Source organism: Aedes aegypti, chromosome 1 (genome assembly GCF_002204515.2).
Source record: "Aedes aegypti strain LVP_AGWG chromosome 1, AaegL5.0 Primary Assembly, whole genome shotgun sequence".
In the NCBI taxonomy this organism is placed as follows: domain Eukaryota; kingdom Metazoa; phylum Arthropoda; class Insecta; order Diptera; family Culicidae; genus Aedes; species Aedes aegypti.
In genome coordinates, this window is record NC_035107.1 from 258,465,549 (window position 1) to 258,486,556 (window position 21,008).

Below are 21,008 nucleotides of genomic sequence, written 5' to 3' on the forward strand. Positions count from 1 at the left end.
CTCGGTAAGTCTTCGTCCTACGATTTCGGTGAAAAAGTGCAAAGTGGATAATTGAACTGAACCTATTTATCGAAATACAGCAGTTTTGTTTCACTTTTAGTGTACAAGTGGAAAAGGTTCTAATATCCGTCGTAGTAGAAGATTTTAAGTTTGATACGACGAATAATAGCGCTTGCGATGAAGTAGATCGAAATCCTACTACCACTTCAAATGAATTTATTGCTGCTAATCAAGGCTCATATCACCATAACAAAAGTTGGCAAATCACATATTTCTTGGCCTTGGCATAACAAGGTCAACATCGGCCATGAATCCTGGATAATCTCCAAAGAATAGAACCGCACACAAAACTCGAACCATTATTTTCTCGGAGGAAAACAACTCCCACAGCCATTTCCGCCTGCTCACTTCGTAAACGCTCGATCCAAAGTGGTTCAGAATAGGAAATTCGTGGCAAACAAATAAACCAAGTTATATTTTCTTGGATTTTATATATGTCTTAACATTTAAACGCATTTGAGCAGGAATTTTTTTTATCGATTCTTCAGATTTAACAGAGCATTTAAGCAAGATAATTGCGCGGGAAGCGACTGCGAGCGATGTGTAAGATATAAAGAAGCTGTACTTTTATTTTTTTTATTCTCGGCACTTTAAGCCAACGTCGCGTTTCTCTTGCACCTACCTCGGACAAACGAGGACAAATTACTTATTTGTCTAGGTAGGTAATCCTCCATTAATGCACATAATCAGAAATGTCGAATCTTGTTATGCAACGAACGATTTGACGTTGCTTCGAACTTTTTATGTGAGTGCGTCTATTATCGGCAGCCTCGTTTTCTTCGGCAGCCGTCTTATAAGAACTGCGGCTTAATCTTTTGTTCTATTTTCGGCAACACGAAATCAACCTCGTTTCGAGCCGCTTTTAACTCAATTATTGACAATTCTGACAGAATCATGATCACTACGTAACGGTGACGCCTAGTTAAATGTGAGTCGTAAGTTCGATTCTCACCGAGAAGACGTGCACCTTTTTGGCAAATTTTTCTTCAATTTGTTCAAAAAGTCAATCATTTGTCGTGTCTAGTTTTTTGATATCCGTTATTGTAAATACAGTCAAACCTCCATAAGTCGATCTTGAAGGGACCATCGACTCATGGAAATATCGAGTCATGGAACAGGAATCCTTTGGAAAGTTGTTTCGAGGGACCATCTTAGTAACCATGAAATTTCGCTTTTAGTATGGTTTCATGAGTCTTTATCGAGTCATGGCACATCGACTCATGGTGGTTTAACTGTAAATGTTTGATTTAGTATTTAAACTTAAAAACGTGTTTGGTAATTGGGGTTTCCCCAGCTTTCTAAAGCACTGGACATCTGTGCAATCGTGGCTCATTTCACCTTGTTCTATTATTGGTCATCACTCACTCCGTCCGATGAAAAGGCCAAGGATCCAAACAGAGCGTACTTTATCTGTGCACTCTCTAGCTAGATGAACTCCTCCAAGGGTGATTGCGAATGCGCGGGGGGGGAAATCTCCGCAGCACACAAAAGCCAATAATTTACCCCGACATCAGACGAGGAAACAAAAAGTGCGAAAATGTGTTCCGCTGTCCAACGCCTCGAGCCACTGCCGCCCGTCACTGGAAAACCATAGATCCGCTAAACGATAAATGATAAAGGAAAACTTTTAATTAACTGCAAGGTTTACTTTTTCATCGCTCGGAGATACGAGGTGCTTTTGCCGCCACTTCCGTGTTTCGTGGCTTTTTTTAACTTCCGGAAATCAGTTCTTATATTTTGCACCATTTCGTTAGGTTTCCCTTGGTGTGCGGCTGGTTGATAAATGAGTAGTCATGATTTTTAACCCTTTCAAGATTAGTTTTTTACGCACGTAAGGATTTGAGTTTTTTACGATTAAAAATTCCAAACTTCGAATTCCAAATTCCAAACTTCGAATTCCAAATTCCAAACTTCGAATTCCAAATTCCAAACTTCGAATTCCAAATTCCAAATTCCAAATTTTAAATTCCAAATTCCAAATTCCAAATTCCAAATTCCAAATTCCAAATTCCAAATTCCAAATTCCAAATTCCAAATTCCAATTCCAAATTCCAAATTCCAAATTCCAAATTCCAAACCAAATTCCAAATTCCAAATTCCAAATTCCAAATTCCAAATTCCAAATTCCAAATTCCAAATTCCAAATTCCAAATTCCAAATTCCAAATTCCAAATTCCAAATTCCAAATTCCAAATTCCAAATTCCAAATTCCAAATTCCAAATTCCAAATTCCAAATTCCAAATTCCAAAATTCCAAATCCAAAATCCAAAATCCAAAATCCAAATCCAAAATCCAAAATCCAAAATCCAAAATCCAAAATCCAAAATCCAAAATCCAAAATCCAAAATCCAAAATCCAAATCCAAAATCCAAAATCCAAAATCCAAAATCCAAAATCCAAAATCCAAAATCCAAAATCCAAAATCCAAAATCCAAAATCCAAAATCCAAAATCCAAAATCCAAAATCCAAAATCCAAAATCCAAAATCCAAAATCCAAAATCCAAAATCCAAAATCCAAAATCCAAAATCCAAAATCCAAAATCCAAAATCCAAAATCCAAAATCCAAAATCCAAAATCCAAAATCCAAAATCCAAAATCCAAAATCCAAAATCCAAAATCCAAAATCCAAAATCCAAAATCCAAAATCCAAAATCCAAAATCCAAAATCCAAAATCCAAAATCCAAAATCCAAAATCCAAAATCCAAAATCCAAAATCCAAAATCCAAAATCCAAAATCCAAAATCCAAAATCCAAAATCCAAAATCCAAAATCCAAAATCCAAAATCCAAAATCCAAAATCCAAAATCCAAATCCAAAATCCAAAATCCAAAATCCAAAATCCAAAATCCAAAATCCAAAATCCAAAATCCAAAATCCAAAATCCAAAATCCAAAATCCAAAATCCAAAATCCAAAATCCAAAATCCAAAATCCAAAATCCAAAATCCAAAATCCAAAATCCAAAATCCAAAATCCAAAATCCAAAATCCAAAATCCAAAATCCAAAATCCAAAATCCAAAATCCAAAATCCAAAATCCAAAATCCAAAATCCAAAATCCAAAATCCAAAATCCAAAATCAGAATTTTAATTCAAAAATCAAAAATAAAAAATCAAAAATCTGAATATGCCTTAAAATGGCTTAAAATGGCTTCTTAAACTGGTTTACAATGGCTTGAAGTAGCTTCAAAGGCTTAAGATGGCTTAAAAAGGATGAAAAAGGCTTAAAATGGCTTAAAGTTGCCCTAAATGGCTTAAAATGGCTAAAAACGAGTGAAATAGCTTAAAATAACCTACAATTTAAAAGCTTAAAATGGACTTAAAAGCTTATATAAGCTCAAAATGGTCTAAAATGGCTTAAAATGCCTTGAAATAGCCAAAAATAGCTCAAAACGGCTTAAAATGGCTCAAATTGGCTTAAAATGGCTTGATATAACTTAAAATGGCTTGAAATAGCACGAAACGGTGTAAAACTGCTTGAAAAGGCTTAAAATGGCATGAAATGGTTGAAAAGGGCTTGAAATGGTTGAAAAGGGCTTGAAATGACTAAAACTTACTTGAAATGGCCCAAAATAGCTTAAAACGGCTTAGTTTTTGTCAATATCTCTGCCATTTTCAACCGATTTTTACTTAAGCTTTTTTGAGCGCAAATAATAGCGCGTACATGATTGGTTTGAGATTTCACATATTTAAGTAAGTTCAGGTGAACCCAAACTTTTGCACGATACACCATACTGAGGGGTGAACCCAAACTTTTGCACGATGACTTGACTGACTGTTTCATTGATTTTGAATACTTTTCATATTTTTCCGCAAAAAAATCGTGAGTGCTCTTCAAAGAATATAAGATTACGATTCTAATGGCACCTTGTTTTAAAATTTTATTCGATCCAATGCTGAGGAAATTAGCTGTTTCTTCAGTGTGTTTTTTGAAAAATGTCACAAGTTTAAGTAAAAAATCAGTTTACAAAGTTCAAAGAATGTTTTTGGAAAAATACATACGAAGTAAGAATAACTCTTTACCTTTCGAATGCGGCTTAGAGAGTTTCAATTGGACGTATAATCGCAGAGATATGGACTGAACACTTGCATGTTTTTTACGGGGTGACCCCAAACTTATGCACGGGAGTGTAAATCGCTTAAAATGGTTGAAATGGCACAGAATGGATTCAAATATTTAAGAATGACTTAAAATGTCTTAACGTGGTTTAAAAAGACTTAAAAAAGCTTAATCTAGGCTGCAAATGGCTTCAAATGGCTAAAATGGCTTAAAATGACTTAAATGCCTTCGAACGGCTGAAAATGACTTAAAATGGATTAAAATTAGCTTAAACCTGCTAAAGAATGGCTTTAAAGGCTTAAAATGGCATTAAATGGTAATATATTCATTAAATGGCAATAAATGACATTGAATGGCTATAAATTTCTTTAACCGGAAAAAAATGGCTTAAATGATATGAAGTGACTTCAAATGGCTTAAAATAGCTTGAAATTGCTAAAGAATGGCTCAAAATGGCTTAAAGAGATTGAAAACGGCCTTAAATGGCTTAAAATGACTCAAAATGGCTTTAAATGGCTTGCTAAAAAAATGGTTCCAACTGACTTATAATGGCTTAATATGGCTTAAATTGGCCTTAAAAGGGCTTTAGAGGGTTAAAAATGGCTTAAAATGGGTCAAATGGCTTAAAAAGGCCAAAAATTGCATTTAATAACATTAAATGGCCTTATGTGGCTTAAAGTGGCTAAATATGGCTTAAAATTGCCTCAAATGGCTTAAAATAGTTGAAACTGATAAAAAATTGCTCACAATGGCCCTAAATGGCTTTGACGAAATTACTAAGGAATGGCTTCAAATGGCTAACAACTGTTCAAGAATGGCAGAAAAAGGTTAAAAATGGCTTGAAATGGCTTTAAAATTGTCAAAAACAATCAAAAAAACTCAGCTCCGCAATGCCTAATGGAGCATAAGCCTTATAAATACATTATTAAGTCAAAAACAAATGGCTTCAATTTGCTTAGGTAGGCTTAATATTACCTAAAATGGCTTGAAATGGCCCTGAATAGCATTAAATGGCTTCAAAATGGCTTTAAATTGCTTAATGTGTTGGAAATGACTTAAAACGGATTAAAATTGCTTGGAATTGCTTAAACTGGCATGAAAGACTGAGAACAACTTTAAATGGCTTTAATTGGTATAAATTGACTCAAAATGGATTAAAATTCATGGAAGGCTGGATCAATATGATCCATGCGTCCTGAAAGGGTTACATGAAATATGGATGTCGTTTAAGCTGTTATTATTTCAAGGCAGTCGTTCCAGCACAGCAATTGAATTTTTTATAACTAAACCAAATCAAATGATGCCGTTTAAATTGACAAACGCCACTGATTGCGACGAAGGACATCCCTAGTCGCCGGACTGTACACCTTCGCATTTGCACAATTCATGTTCTAATTAAACTTGAGCAGCCAGAAGAATAATGACTCCGGGTTCTGTAGTGCAAGAGATAATTAATGAACAAGTGCCATCCCGAGCAAGTTTGTCCGTTCCGCAGTTTATCTGATACTGTTTCTCTTCCTCCTCCTCCCCAACAGCTACTTCGCCATCGTGCGACCCCTCGAGTACCCGCTGTACATGACGCACCGCACCGTCGGGTTCATGCTGGCCAACGTGTGGATGCTGCCGGCGTTGATTTCGTTCACGCCCATCTTCCTCGGCTGGTACACGACAGCCGAGCACTTGGAAACGCTCAAGGACAACCCGGAGATGTGCGTTTTCGTGGTCAACAAAGCGTACGCGCTCATCTCCAGCTCCATCAGCTTCTGGATACCGGGAATCGTGATGGTCACCATGTACTATCGGATATTCAAGTGAGTGATGGAAGGGTGGTTGGTTACTGGTTACTTGTTGGCGCGAATATGCTTACTTTCAATTAAAATTTTATGATTGGTTTTCTTTCTTTCCGCACCTTCAATCAACCCTTTGACCCTTGGTCTGTGTTTTGGGGTCTATATGATCCCAGAGCGTTTTGAAGGGTTGCAAATTCTTGTTGTAAATAACTTAAAAAATTGGTTTCTAGAGCAATTTTCTAGATTTTTTTTTTGGAATGTTTTAGAGATCCAATTGAGCTTATTTCTAATTGTTACTTTTGATGGCGCTACGTCCTTCAAAACATGACCTGATTCATAATAAGCTGAAAAATTACAAATCCGTCCGAATTTCGCGAAATTATCACGATTTGAATTTGCCCCCAATTCGACTCCAAGGCACAGACAACGTTATTCTTGTTTCTAGCACAGACAGAAGGGTAACAGAAATTGCATTCATTTCCAGGGAAGCCGTCCGGCAGCGGAAGGCTCTCAGCCGGACCAGTTCGAACATCCTGCTGAACAGTGTTGCCATCAACAACTCCAACACGCTGCACGCCAACTATCACCGCAGTCACCATCTGCGGGCCAGCGATTGCGATCTGGGGATGGACTCAAAGGACATTCAGCACGACACGCACAGCGAAATGAGCGATCTGGATGTAAGTACACACATTTATTCGCACAAATTCACGAAATAGATTTCTTTCGGGAAATTCGGTTGCTGCTTGTGAATTCCGGTCACATACGATGCCCGGTGGAATCTAATGCACGCACGCACGTACGTATCCGGTGTCCAGCCAGTTGGGCATGTAAGTCAAGTTTTTGGGAACGGATGGATGAAAAAAGTTTGACTCAAGTGACACACGGTGAAAGTCAATTATCCAAAAGCGAAAACATAGACAAAAAGACGATTTTTTCATCTTTCATTTTCAAATTTAGATTTTTGAAATTCTGGGAGTTCTATTTGTCATTAGCAAGCACTTGATAGCTTCTTGGTTGAAAGAGTGACTAATACATGGCGATATGTAGTACTATCGTGACTTCCGTTAATTGTTCCAAGTTTCACGTCTTCTTATGATGGTAGTTTTGCAAGTAAAGAAAATCTATGATATACGTGAGTAACATAAAATGTGCTCACCAAGTTGAAACTGACAAGTTTTTCGGCTTCGGCTGCTGCTTGTATACATTTCAGTGTCGTGAAAATTCAGCCGAATGATTCCCGATCCGTGCGAAAACGAACAAAAACAAACTCCGCTTGCATGAAGCCAATATGACTATGAGAGCGAATGCGACGAGAAAGAGAGTGGGAGCAACACGCGCACGCATTCAGTTTCACCCACTGTTGGTGTCATTTTGAAATTCAATTTCACCTAGAGGCACTGAAATTGAAAATTGGATATACAAAATTACAAATGAATTTTATATAACTGGTGTTAGAAAACGGCAATGTGATGCCTCCAGTTGATGAATCATGATTGTCTTTTAAGAAAAAAAAAAATACATGTTTTGCATTTTACGGATGTTTTTGTGGGTCATTTTGATGAAAATGATTTTTTTCACAAGCGGAATTGAATTTGCTGCCACCGAATTTCAGTAGGTGGATGAGAATCAGTGTAGAAAAAGTAATTGGAAAACTGAATGCACGTTCTGCCAGATTCGTGCATGTATTGTCAAAAAAAACATTCACACAAAGAAGAAATCAACGATCACTGAGCGTCGGCGTTGTTGACTGTATAATGAAGTACTGATACATTTATCTTATCGACTTATAAGCGGTTTCTTCACCAGCGCTTAGGCATTAAACCTAGTTTAACCATATGGATAAACGTGGTTTACGGCTTAAACGAAGATGAAGAAATTGGCTTTTAATATATTATTTCGTGGCATACTTACTTACTTATTTGGCTTTACATCAATTATCTTGATAAAGCCTCGCCAACAATATTTCGCCAATAACCTCGGTTCATGGCCGCTTCTCTCCATCCTCGACTGTGACCCACGCTCTCCAGGTCCTGGTGTACCTGGTCAATCCACCTAGCTCGCTGTGCCCCACGCCTTCTTGTTCCGACCGGATTCGTGGCGAACACCATCTTTACAGGGTTGTTGTCCGGCATTCTTGCAACATGCCCTGCCCAGCGTATCCTTCCAGCTTTAGCTACCTTCACGATACTGGGTTCGCCGTAGAGTTGAGCGAGCTCGTGGTTCATCCTTCGCCGCCACACGCCGTTCTCCTGCACGCCGCCGAAGATCGTCCTTAGCACTCGGCGTTCGAAAACCCCAAGCGCTTGCAAGTCCTCCTCGAGCATAGTCCACGCCTCATGCCCATAGAGGACTACCGGTCTTATGAGCGTTTTGTACATCGTGCATTTGGTGCGGGGGTGAATCTTTCTTGACCGCAGTTTCTTCTGGAGCCCATAGTAGGCACGACTTCCGCTGATGATGCGCCTTCGTATTTCCCGACTAACATTGTTGTCAGCCGTCAACAAGGATCCGAGGTAGACGAACTCGTCCACCACCTCGAAGGTATCCCCGTCTATCGTAACACTGCTTCCTAGGCGGGCCCTGTCGCGCTCAGTTCCGCCAACCAGCATGTACTTTGTTTTCGACGCATTCACCATTAGCCCGACTCTTGTTGCTTCGCGTTTCAGGCGGGTGAACAAATCTGCCACCGTTTCAAATTTTCTCCCAATAATATCCATGTCGTCCGCGAAGCAAACAAATTGTCCGGATCTCGTGAAAATCGTGCCTCGACTGTTAAGTCCGGCTCTCCGCATGACACCTTCAAGCGCAATATTGAACAACAGGCACGAATGTCCGTCGCCCTGTCGTAGTCCCCGCCGAGACTCGAACGAACTGGAGTGTTCGCCCGAGATCTTCACGCAGTTTTGCACACCGTCCATCGTTGCTCTGATCAATCTTGTGAGCTTCCCGGGAAAGCTGTTCTCGTCCATGATTTTCCATAGCTCTATGCGGTCGATACTATCGTATGCCGCCTTGAAATCGATGAACAAATGGTGCGTAGGGACCTGGCACTCACGGCATTTCTGGAGGATTTGCCGCACGGAAAAGATCTGGTCCGTTGTCGAGCGGCCGTCGATGAAACCTGCTTGATAACTTCCCACGAAGTCGTTTGCTATAGGTGATAGACGACGGAAGAGAATCTGGGATAGCACTTTATAGGCGGCGTTTAGGATGGTGATTGCACGATAATTTTCACACTCCAGTTTGTCGCCCTTTTTGTAGATAGGGCATATAACGCCTTGCTTCCACTCCTCCGGTAGCTGTTCCGTTTCCCAGATTCTGACTATCAGCCGATGCAGACAAGCGGCCAACCTGTCCGGGCTCATCTTGATGAGTTCGGCTCCGATACCATCCTTGCCAGCGGCTTTGTTGTTCTTGAGCTGTTGAATGGCATCCTTAACTTCCCCCATCGTGGGAGCTGGTTGATTTCCGCTGTCCGCTGTGCTGACGTAGCCATCGCCTTCGCTATCCTGACCTTCTGTGCCTGTGTTCTCTGCGCCATTCAGGTGTTCATCGTAGTGCTGCTTCCACCATTCGATCACCTCGCGTCCGTCCGTCAAGATGCTCCCATCCTTATCCCGGCACATCTCAGCTCGCGGCACGAAGCCTTTGCGGAATGTGTTGAGCTTCTGATAGAACTTCCGCGTTTCTTGAGAACGGTACAGCAACTCCATCTCTTGGCATTCCACCTCTTCCAGGCGGCGCTTTTTGTCCCGGAATAGGCGGGTTTGCTGTTTCCGCTTCAGTCTGTATCGTTCCACGTTTTGCCACGTACCATGCTGCAGCATTGCAGCCCGCGCTGCATTCTTCTCCTCTAAAACCTCCTGGCACTCCTCGTCGAACCAATCGTTTCTTGAGCTCCGTTCCACATATCCGACAACGCTTTCGGCAGCGTCGTTAATGGCTGCTTTGACTGTCCTCCAGCAGTCCTCAAGAGGGGCCCTATCGAGCTCGCCCTCATCCGGCAACGCTGCCTCAAGATGCTGCGCGTACGCATTGGCGACATCCGGTTGTTTCAGCCGCTCGAGATTGTACTGGGGTGGGCGTCGGTACCGTACATTGTTGATGACGGATAGTTTTGGGCGCAGTTTCACCATCACCAGGTAGTGGTCGGAGTCAATGTTGGCGCCACGATAGGTTCTGACGTCGGTTATGTCGGAGAAGTGCCGTCCATCGATCAAAACGTGGTCGATTTGCGATTCTGTCTGCTGAGGTGATCTCCAGGTGTACCGATACGGGAGGCTGTGCTGGAAATAGGTGCTACGAATGGCCATGTTCTTGGAGGCGGCAAAATCTATCAGTCGTAGGCCGTTCTCGTTCGTCAGCCGGTGGGCGCTGAACTTTCCAATCGTCGGTCTGAACTCCTCCTCCTGGCCAACCTGAGCGTTCAAATCTCCTATGATGATCTTGACGTCGTGGCTTGGGCAGCGGTCGTACTCGCGTTCGAGCTGCGCGTAAAATGCGTCCTTGTCATCATCAGTGCTTCCGGAGTGTGGGCTATGCACGTTGATTATGCTGAAGTTAAAGAATCGGCCTTTGATTCTTAACTTGCACATTCGTTCATTGATCGGCCCGATCACGCGCCTTTGCATATCACCCATCACTATGAAAGCTGTTCCCAGCTCGCGTGTGTTGCCGCAGCTCTGGTAGATGGTATGATTACCTCTAAACGTTCGCACCAATGCTCCTGTCCAGCACACCTCCTGCAGCGCTACGATGTCGAAACCGCGGGTCTTCAGTACATCGGAGAGTATGCGAGTACTTCCAATGAAGTTGAGAAATTTGCAGTTCCACGTACCGAGTTTCCAATCGCTAGTCCATTTTCGTCGCTGCGGTCTTTGCCGATTGTTCCGGTCCGTATTCTCTCGTTGACGTTCCTGTGCTGATGTGTTTTTACGGGTTGGCTTGCAGGGCCTGACACCAACCCCCTAGATTTCCGGAGGACCATTCCCTCTAAATGTTCGGAGGACCATAGTGCGCAGTTTAGCTTAGAGTCCTTCTCTGGCACTCGGACGATGATCAGCCGCCCCTGACATGGGGAACAGACGCTGTTGTGAGCCGCTCCTAACGTGGAGTACAGACGCTCCAGGTTTGCAAAAGCAAACCCCCCTTCCCTGTCAGCATACGACCAAAGTTCCCACCGGGGGTTGGTTACCCGATCTTCCCCAAGGTTACTCGAACCCCGGCCAGTACCACGAGGAGGTAGGGATAGGAGTTGCTGGGCAAGAGGCTAAGGACCGCACAAAGGGGTCTTTTTTATTCCTGCAGGTACGCGAGGTACCAATGGTACGCCATGCCCAGTTATTTACCGCGCCAAATTTCGTGGCATATAATATATGAGTGATCCTTGCTGAGACCAGTGAGGTAACTGACGCTTGCCGATTCACTTTCCCGACAACTGAAGACGAATGCAAACGTTCGTTGCAAAATCTGCTAACAAACTGAATTATTGATGCTCTACAAACCGAATATCCGCGCTACGTTTTACATATTCATCCCTCATCAATCATCCACACTCTCTCTTTCGCACCCATTCGTGAAATCATATTCTCTCGCTTTGTCGCTTCAGGATTTGCAACGAATCTATTGAGCGCGTGTGTCATTCTATACAACCATAGAACTAGACGAAGAGATGATTTACGTGTTGTGCCGACAAGTACTCAAACATTGATTTATTACAATGGAATTAGAATTTTCAATGAATTACCAATTGAAGATAGAATAGCAAGATCTGTCACAGAATTTAAAAGAAATTGTGCAATGTGGATAAATCATAAGTCAAAAGATGAATAAATGGATTATTATTATTATTATTATATTCTCGCCTTCATCAACACAACCGAAGCTATAACTGTGTTGTTATATTCACTAAAATGGCTTTGGTGAGTAAATTTGACGGATTTTTGTTGCATAGGATTCATCGAATATAGCGCGGTTGTTGCACCATGGTTAATGCATGACCAGATTCATTACCCGATAGCGTGCACGGAACGAAATTACAATTCTGATTGAAAACAAATCAGTGGGGGAAAATCAACTGATGATTATTGTCGTTCTACTACTATCACAATTTGCGTGAAAAATTATTGCAAACAATATTATTGATAAAAAATGCAATAAAAATAAATAAAAATCGGTCTGATGTATTCTGCGCAGTTCATACTTATTTTTCCACACGCTCTCCTATAATTGTTTTTAATCCACTTCGGATCGACGGTATATCCGCCCCCAAACCGGATGGCGAATAAATCACTCAGCTCGCCGCAATTTGTAATTATGTATTGAGCATTGCTCATCATTCATGGAACTTTCATGTAGGTGTATATGGTACATGTTACAAATATGTTAATATATTAGTAGAGGACTTCCTGAAAATCCACTCCGGTTATTATGGAAATCCTTTCAGGATTCTTCCGTAAGATTTCCCTGGAATTCTGCCCAAAACGATTTTATGATTGCTTTCCAGAGGGATGGAATCTATTTTAAAAAATATGGATTTCTTCTGGGTTCGGGGATTCTCACAAAATTCCACGAGATTTCTTCTGGTAATCCATCCAAAATTATTATTTTAATCCTCCTGATATTTTACCGGAAATCCTCCAGTAGTTCTTCCGTGAATGTCTTTCAAACTTTTTCAAATATCCCTCTGAGATTCTTCCAGAAACAGGTCTAAGATTATTCAGATTTATCTGAAATACTCTCGGAGAGACGCCTGAGACTATTATAAAAAAAACTATTCTCTCACTTCACTTTCTTCCGTGCACGTTTTTGGGATTATTTTGGAAATTCCTCTGGGATTCTTTTGTAAATCCCAATAGAATTCTTCCAGAAATCCTGTTAAGAAACTTTCAGATGTCCCTCGAGGATTAAAAAAAAAAATTATATGGTAATCCCTCCGAAATTTTTCAGGAAACTTCTCTGAAATTCATCCGAAAATTCCTCTGAAATGGTTTGTAAATCTTCCAAGCACTCTTCAAGAAATTCTGCTTATATTCTTATATACAGAAATTATGGTTTGTTGTTTCAAGGAATCTGACTGAGACATTTTTGATTATACGGAAATTTTCCGGAAATTCTTTTGTGATTCTTGAGAATTTTTTTCGAAGTTTCTTCGAAAAAAAAAAATCCTCTGGTATTCTTTTGGAAATTCAAATGGACTGTTCTTGATTTTTTTTTCGTGATTGATCAGTTAATTTCCTTGGACATTTCTGAGATCCTTGGCGGACTTTCATGAAAATTACTCGTGAGTTCAAATGGAAATCCCTCAAGAAAACTACCGGACCGCCCTCTGGGACTTTTAAAAAATAACTATGAGATTCTTTGATTACTGATTTTTTTCGGAGAATCTTCTGAAGGTTACATTTAAATGGTTCCGGAAATTCCTTTAGAAATTATTCCGTAAACCTTCCCGGAGCTCTTATGCACATCGGAACTATTCCGGAAAATATTCAAGGAAACTTCTGGATGTCAGTTAATCGTCTTTAAACCTTTCAGGGATTCTTGCGAAATAACTTCTTGGATTCTTTCAAATATAACTGTAAAAGCATTCAAAATCCATTTGGAGTTCTCATGGGTTTGTTTTAGATATTTACGAAAATCCTAAAATAATTCCTCTAGAAATCTCCCTGATTATATTTTAGTGATTTCTCTGTGATTCTTCTGTAAATCGACCTGGGATTCTCTCTGAAATTCTTCTTCAATCCCAAAGCAATTTCCAGAAGAATTTTCGGAAGGAAATTTTTAAGAATCCTTGATATTTTTACGAGGAATCTCAATGCAATTTCTGGAAAAATACCAGACCGATTCACGCTTAAATCTCACGAAAACTTCTGGTAGAATTCTTGAATACTTGAATAATATCCGGAAGAATTCCAGTCGTATTTCCAGATGAATCTCAGCAGGAAAAAAAAATTTAAAGCCTTCCAGCAGGATAACAGAAAGTAATCTGAGGGTATTTCAGAAGAAATTCCGAAAGAATCTTAGAAACAATAATAACAGAGTATTCCTGAAAAATTCAGGATGCTCCTGGATCCTAGAGGTAATTCGGGAAGAATTTCTGCAGGAATCCTTAAAAAAATATTGTAGGAAGGATTTAATGGATCCTAAGAAAGATTTCCGAAAGAATCCTAGAAGGTTTTCCGGAAGAATCCTAGAAAGATATCCGGAAGAAATCCACAGGTTTTTTGGAAGAGTCCCAGAAGTATTTCAAAGATATTGACGTTAAAACTTCAGTGGAATTTCTAGAAGAATTTCATCAAGATTTTGGGAAGCATCCTCGATAGTATTCAAAAGGATTTACGAAAGCATCTTAGGTGATTTCCGGAAGAATACCAGAGACATTCTCCTAAGAATCCTAGAAGTAAAAATCAAAGTTAATTCCCGAAGAATTTTAGTAGGAATTTCTAGTATTTTTTTGGCAGAATTTGCGGAATTTTGCGGAATAATTTCAGAGCGTTTTTCGGTAGAACTTCAGATAGATTTACTGAAGTATTACAAATGGAATTTCCAGAATTGTCTCAGAGTAACATTTAAAAGAGTATTGAAAAGATTTCCGTAAGAATCTCAGTGGTATTTTTTAAGAGTCCTTGAGGGCTGTCCGGAAGTTTTCTTAAAATTTCAAAGAGATATCAATTAATCAAAAACGGAAATCAATTGATCAAAAACAAAATATCAAGAACATTTCCCGAAGAATCACAGGGATGTTGTATCAGAATATCAAAATTCCGAACGGATATTCGAAAGTTTCGCGGAAAGACTTCTGGAAAACTGGAACAGGATTTCCGCTAGAATTGAAAAAAGGATTTCTTGAAAAGGACCAGGAGAATTTATAAACAATTTCTGAGGAGTTTTCGGAAGAATTTCCGAGAAATTGTAAAAAAAAAAATCATCACTGTAACTTTGTTTTTGTTTTGGATTTTCATAAAAAAGATTGTCAAATAAATCCCCAGGGGAGATATCAGGAAGAATTTTAACATGATTTCCGGAAGTATTCCATAGGGATTTCCGGAAGAGTCTCTAGAATTTGAACGGAATAATCTGACAGTGAAAGAATAGATATTTTAAAATAGTTTCAAGCGGATTTCTCGGAGAATCACAGAAGAATCGGAATAGTCGTGAGAGAATCTAAGAGGAAAAATGTGTCCCAGGGACATTCACGAAAGAGTTACTAATGGATTTTTGGAAAAATTTTGGAGGGTTTGATATTAAAATTCCAGATGCATTTCCGGAAGAAATCCTGAGGGATTTTGCGTTGCGTTGCGTGGTAACGGAGTATTTCGTAGATTGCATACTGAAAACTGTCATGCTAGTTACTTTACCACACTTATTCCAATTGCTAACGGAAAACTATTATGGAAGAAATAGGTATCCAATCGAAAGTCAGAGATGAAAAGACAGGACAGTTTCCATTGCCGGCCATGTCCATGTTCTCCGCGCGTTATGCGATCGGATTGCAATTTAGTGTATGTGTAATTTATGTATGTTTATCCATGTATGTATGAATGTATTTTTACGTGTACTACGTAAGTGTATGTAATATGTTTTTTAATTGGAGTGGGAATGCAATAATTCTAAGTATCATCGTTGGGAGGACGCAGCTAAGAAAGTGAATGTCGCTCCATGCGCATTTGTCATCCAGGGATGGGACACAGGTATTTACACCTTGTGTCCTAGCTGATAAGCTTTGGTTTAAGCGCCATTACTCGCTCTCTGAAACGAGAAGATATGTTTACCCCATGATACAAAGAGCCCATAAAATAAGCAGTTTAATCGGAACAAACTAACCAAATCCGTTTGTTGGTCTTAAGGTCGAATAAAGCAGCTGTTTCCACAAAAAATCCAATCATATTGTAGAAAAATTGAATTTATATCCTCTGGACGGTTTCGTGTCTCAACAGAACTACGGCATATGTGCATAAATAATGCTTTCTATCGTCAAAACAAACACACAATTCAACACTTCACACATATATGTGCAGCACAATAGTCATTATTGAATGCGGTTTCCAGATTTTTCAATAAATATCTGGAGCTTTTAAATCAACCAAAACTTATATGGTTTTCGATCTATTTATTAAACTCACCTTTATCACAAACGAGAAAACCAACCATCCGGGTGGCGTAGCACCGGCCGAACTACTAGCGGAATCATTCAAAAATCTAGCACGCAGAACGCCACAAGTCTTCTTTCGATATAATATATATATAATCGTGACAGAAAATTCAAAATGCAACCGCCCGCGCGCATGACTTGCTGCGATCCTCCGGAAGAAATTCTGAGGGATTTTTGTAAGAAACATAAAAAAACATTCAGAAGAATCCCAGATATATTTTTAAAAAATTCTCCCATCAGGAAAGCAATTGTGAAAACATGTTCGGCAGATTTCCAGGGAAATTTTACGGAAAAAGCTCAGAAGGATTTCCACAAAAAAAAAACCAAGAGGAATTTCCGAGATAATCCAAAAGAAGGAAGAATTTCGAAAGAATCACAAAGCGATCAAAGAGATAACATCGATAGTTTCAAAAGGATTTCCGAAAGAAACTATGAAGAATTACGGAGAGATTCCTGGAAGAATCTCAGCAGGGTTTTTTGGAAGAATCTTACAGGGATTCTTTGAAGATTTTCTGTAGTATGATAAAAAATTGCAAGAGGAATACCAGAAGCGTTTCCGGAATAATCAAAAAAGGAGTTTTGGATGGAGAAGCTCGAGATAGGTTTATGAAAGAACTACAGAGCGATTTCCTGAAAAATTCCAGCGAGATTTTATATAAAGGAGATTACCGGATGAACTTCAGAGATTTTTGGGATAATTCTAGAGAAATGTACGAAAGATTTTCGGAGGGGTTCCAGAAAGAAAAAGAAGGATGATATAATCAAAGTTTTATATGGGGAAACTTTGAGAAATGACGATTAGACGTTTCCCCGTTGAGATTAAAAAAAAAGTTCGATTTTCGTCAGTTATGTCATGCTTAAATTTCTAGTTCAGCAAAATCACGTAATACCCATAGTTTTGATGTTGTGCACAAATCTTTTGGGGTCCAATCTTTCTATGAAAAAATATTCAACTGTATGTTTTTCACGAAAACTTTGCGCACTGATTTTCAATCAAAAGCGGGTTTTAGACTTAACGAGTTAATTGAGGGTTTTCTTTGTCAAAGAATGCCTATCCTTTCATTATAGACTCTTAATTACGGACAATATTAAAGTACTTGTAGTTATTTTTGGCATAACTTCGACAGTGTATGAACTTCTTGTATTTGTTATAGACCTTGTCGGAGGAATGGTTATTTAGAGCGAATAGAAGTCGGATGTTTGTTTTTCGGGTGAATAGTTTTTGAGGAAATACGAAAGCATCCTCAACGACCAATCGATCAATTTTCTCACAAAACATCAATATTTCTACTATCCAGTAGATCTCTCTATCATTAAAAACATTGGACCCAAATGAATTCTTGTCTTCCAGCGTTATAAGTATACTGCCATTATTCGTCGAACAACCCGTAGCTAAGCTAATAGAATAAAGATAAGAGACCGATTATCTCACCACCGATAAAGCTGACTCAGATTGAGTACCTTCATGCAAGAGCTCTTCTCGGAACTGCTAGGGAATATATACAAACCGGCAGGGGTGCCATATCCAGTTATGCTCGGATGCACCCACAACAATCGTTCACTTTCTTCCTTTGGAACGAACCTGAACAGCAGTTCCTGTCCTGCTGAGAGCTTGAAGAGCATGAGCTTGAATTCTACATGTTCCACGTTCTCGTACCCAAGCAGCAGCCCAAGATACACGAGATGATTATCCTGTTGATCCGTTCTTCCATCTGTTTAGCCACAGCCCCAGAAGTGTGCTCACATGGTCCAATCCGGACAAAAGTTGGTCTGTGTGTGTATGTCCTGATGGTGATTGTGCTGCTTTTCCCCGAAAGTCGGTTCTCCGAATGTCATTTCTTCTAAAGCCAGTTCCCCTTATGTCGTTTCCCTGAATAACCCATATCCCCGAAATGTGTTTGGTACTCATAATTTACATAATTACATAAATTTAAGGGAATGAATCAATCGGTCATATGATATGCTGCCTTCTTTATTAAATTGAATATTCTTTAGAGTTTCACTATCCTGTCTTTGTAGGCTCTGTGGGCAGATTTTAGAACTGCTTTCCTTTTCGGCGAAATTGTTTCCGGAGAAACGAGTCATTCGGAGAAATGACATTCGGGAAAATAACATTCAGGGAAAAGTAGCACAGTCCCTCATGGTGCAACGACGAAGTGTGCAGTGCCAGCAAGACGCTTTTCCTTTAAAGTAGCGCCACTTCCAGCTGATTTAATCATCTGTTGCCGGGTTCATTGTGTGGCGATGGGGCTGTCTCCAGAATAGTTGAGAAAGCACGTTTGAACAAATGAGTCACCATACAACTTAAGTCGTCCTTCGTTAAACTTTCAATGACTTTTGTAGAGAGTGCAGAAAGCTAGATGGACGCGGACAATAGCTAGATGGAAAAAAAGAATCGTTATCTTCGAGAATCAAATTTATCAGCCGAGGATTGTGCAAAATGAGCACTTGGAAAATATGCAATTCGAGTGGAACGAATAATGAACTTCGTGTCTGAAGTGCCTAAAAGTTGACGTGGTCTTCGTTTAGCACTGCATGCTGCATAATACATCTTATAATTGTCAACAACAGTGTGGTACAATTTCAAATACAAAACGCATTTAGGGATTCGATCAATTGTTTCTGGTATGAATCGCTGCTCAAAACATTGCATGTATTGATTCACACCTGAATCATGATAAAATAAGCATAAACACGAGCGTATGGTAGTTCATAATGTTCAAAGTATAGGAAGGATTGCGGAATATATGCCGGAGGAAGTCTGCAGGAATTCTTCTCGAAACTCCAAGGGAATTTCTGGAGGAACTCCCGAGGAATTGCTGGACGAACCATGAATAACACAGCGCAACAAAAATTACATTTCTGAGTGTCTCAAGGATCAAATGATGTGTCTCTAATAGATTTGGGGTGGCTGAATCTGATGCCGTTCTCAGAAATTTCCCAGCACGTCACAATTTTTAGCTACAGGTCGCTAAAGTTGTATATAACATTGGTTTTATTGATGTTTACATGAAATTTCAAGTATGATTTATCAAACTTTTTTGTAATCTAATATAATATAATGGTTTTATTGATGTTTACCTAAATTTTGAAGTAAATTTTATCAAACTTTTTTGCGATCTTATCCACCAAGCATACAAAAGGGGACTTAAACTTTCGTTTCAGATATATTTTAGTTGAAATTAGATTAAATCGATTTTTTCAACATGCTTCGTTTCTCTTATATGGCAAAATACAATACTTTTTTAAACCATCAAAAAATAACTTTTTCGCATCAAAAGCATTATAAACTTTGATAATAAGCATTGTTATACACATTAAGTTTGAATTCTGTGGCAAATTAAGCAAATAAATTGCCTTACAAGCTGGCAAACTTGCATGCAAGTTGGCTAAAATATTCAATTTTTGCATTTTCAACTACCAATATCTCAAAAACTAGACGTGCTATGATATTTCTGTAAACGGTAATGGATTCAGCAACCCTTAATTAAGTAAATAAAGGTATTTTGATGCTGGAGACAAAAACGTGTTCCGTAGTGTAATTACTGGGAATTACCGGTGGAGTTCCGAAGAAACTCTGATGTAATTCCTGGAAGATATCTGAAAAAAATCCTAGAGGAACTAGAGGAACATTCTTGTAAGAATTCCAAGGTAGTTGCTTAAGGAAGTCCGGTGAAATTCCGGGAGGAACTATGGACGAAACCTGAAGGAATTTCCGGTAGAGCTCCAAAGGAACTACCGTGGAATGGCTAGATCAAATCCAGAGGAATTACGTGAGGAACTCCAGAAGAAATGATGGAAGAACTTCGGAGTAATTCCCGGTGGGACTTCCGGGGAATTGCTGGAGAAACTTCAGAGAAAACCCAGGAGAAACTCTTGAGAAATCCGCGGAGGAACTCTGGAGGATTTCTCGGAGATAATCTAGAGGAATTTTCGGAGTAACTCTGAAAGAATTCCTAGTGGAACTCCGGAGAATTCGCGATGAATTACTGAAGGAAGTCTGAAAAATTTCTGGAGAACCTCCGAACTTTTGCGAAAATCCGAAGGAATTCTCAGTTGAACTTCGAAGGAATTTCCGTAGGCAATCTGATGGAATTGCTGAAGGAACCCCGAAAAAAATTCCATGTGGAACTCCGATGAACCCAAGTAACAATTAAAGCTGAACAGCAAGAGTAATATCTGAACATTGGCTGATCAATGGTGTACAAGGCTGAACACCGTGACAGCTGAACAATAATTTGAAGAAAGGCTTATTAAACGCTCTTATTCAGCAGTACATTCAAAGCTGAATATCAAGTTGAACAAACTATTTTGCATCAACAGTTTTCACTTTTGTTCAGCCAACCTGAATGACATTGATTAAAGGTTATTTTAAGCTTTAATCATGATCCACTGTCAAAAATTTGTCTCGCCGTAGGTTAACAAAAATATACATACCAAAGTTTAGGTCAAAACCGGATTCATTAAACACATCGACCAACAAATCTCCACATCACAAAGCAAGCTAAACACACACGGGCCTATAATTTGTCGAAAGAAAACTCCTGATTACAGCATCGATGAGCTTAGGTAATAACAAGATGAAATTCTACCCTCGATCGCGATTTATTTTAATTAACTGAACGAAGCGATATAATAAACTTACTTTCCACTTTATTCGTAATCATTATCAACGCAAATGCCAATAATTAAGCAGCATTAATTAAAGATTTTCGAGGATTCTAGTTTAAAACTAAAATCAAAACACACTTATGACAGCTAACTTAGTTGTTTTCGCATAGCACTGATATCACTTCTCCAGCCTCAAAGCAACCTTTAACATAGCCCTTATTCAGACAAGTGGATAAGTTATTCCTTCGCTATCAATGATGTTCACACAGCCTCATGTATAGCAGTTGTCAAGGTAAGTGGTTATAAATCAGTGAATCCCAGTTCAATTCTCA

The 21,008-nt window shown here is 39.4% G+C and overlaps 1 protein-coding gene across 5 annotated transcripts in view; it reads left to right on the top strand.

Annotated features, from left to right (window-relative positions):
* LOC5567281 (putative uncharacterized protein DDB_G0277255) overlaps nt 1–21,008 on the top strand; it is a 470,679-nt gene that overhangs the window by 358,420 nt on the left and 91,251 nt on the right. For all 5 annotated transcript variants that reach the window (XM_021837646.1, XM_021837645.1, XM_021837643.1 and 2 more), the window contains exons 6-7: nt 5,658–5,933; nt 6,397–6,592. In XM_021837646.1, the coding sequence (XP_021693338.1) occupies nt 5,658–5,933; nt 6,397–6,592 (472 nt within the window). The remainder of the gene's footprint in view (nt 1–5,657; nt 5,934–6,396; nt 6,593–21,008) is intronic.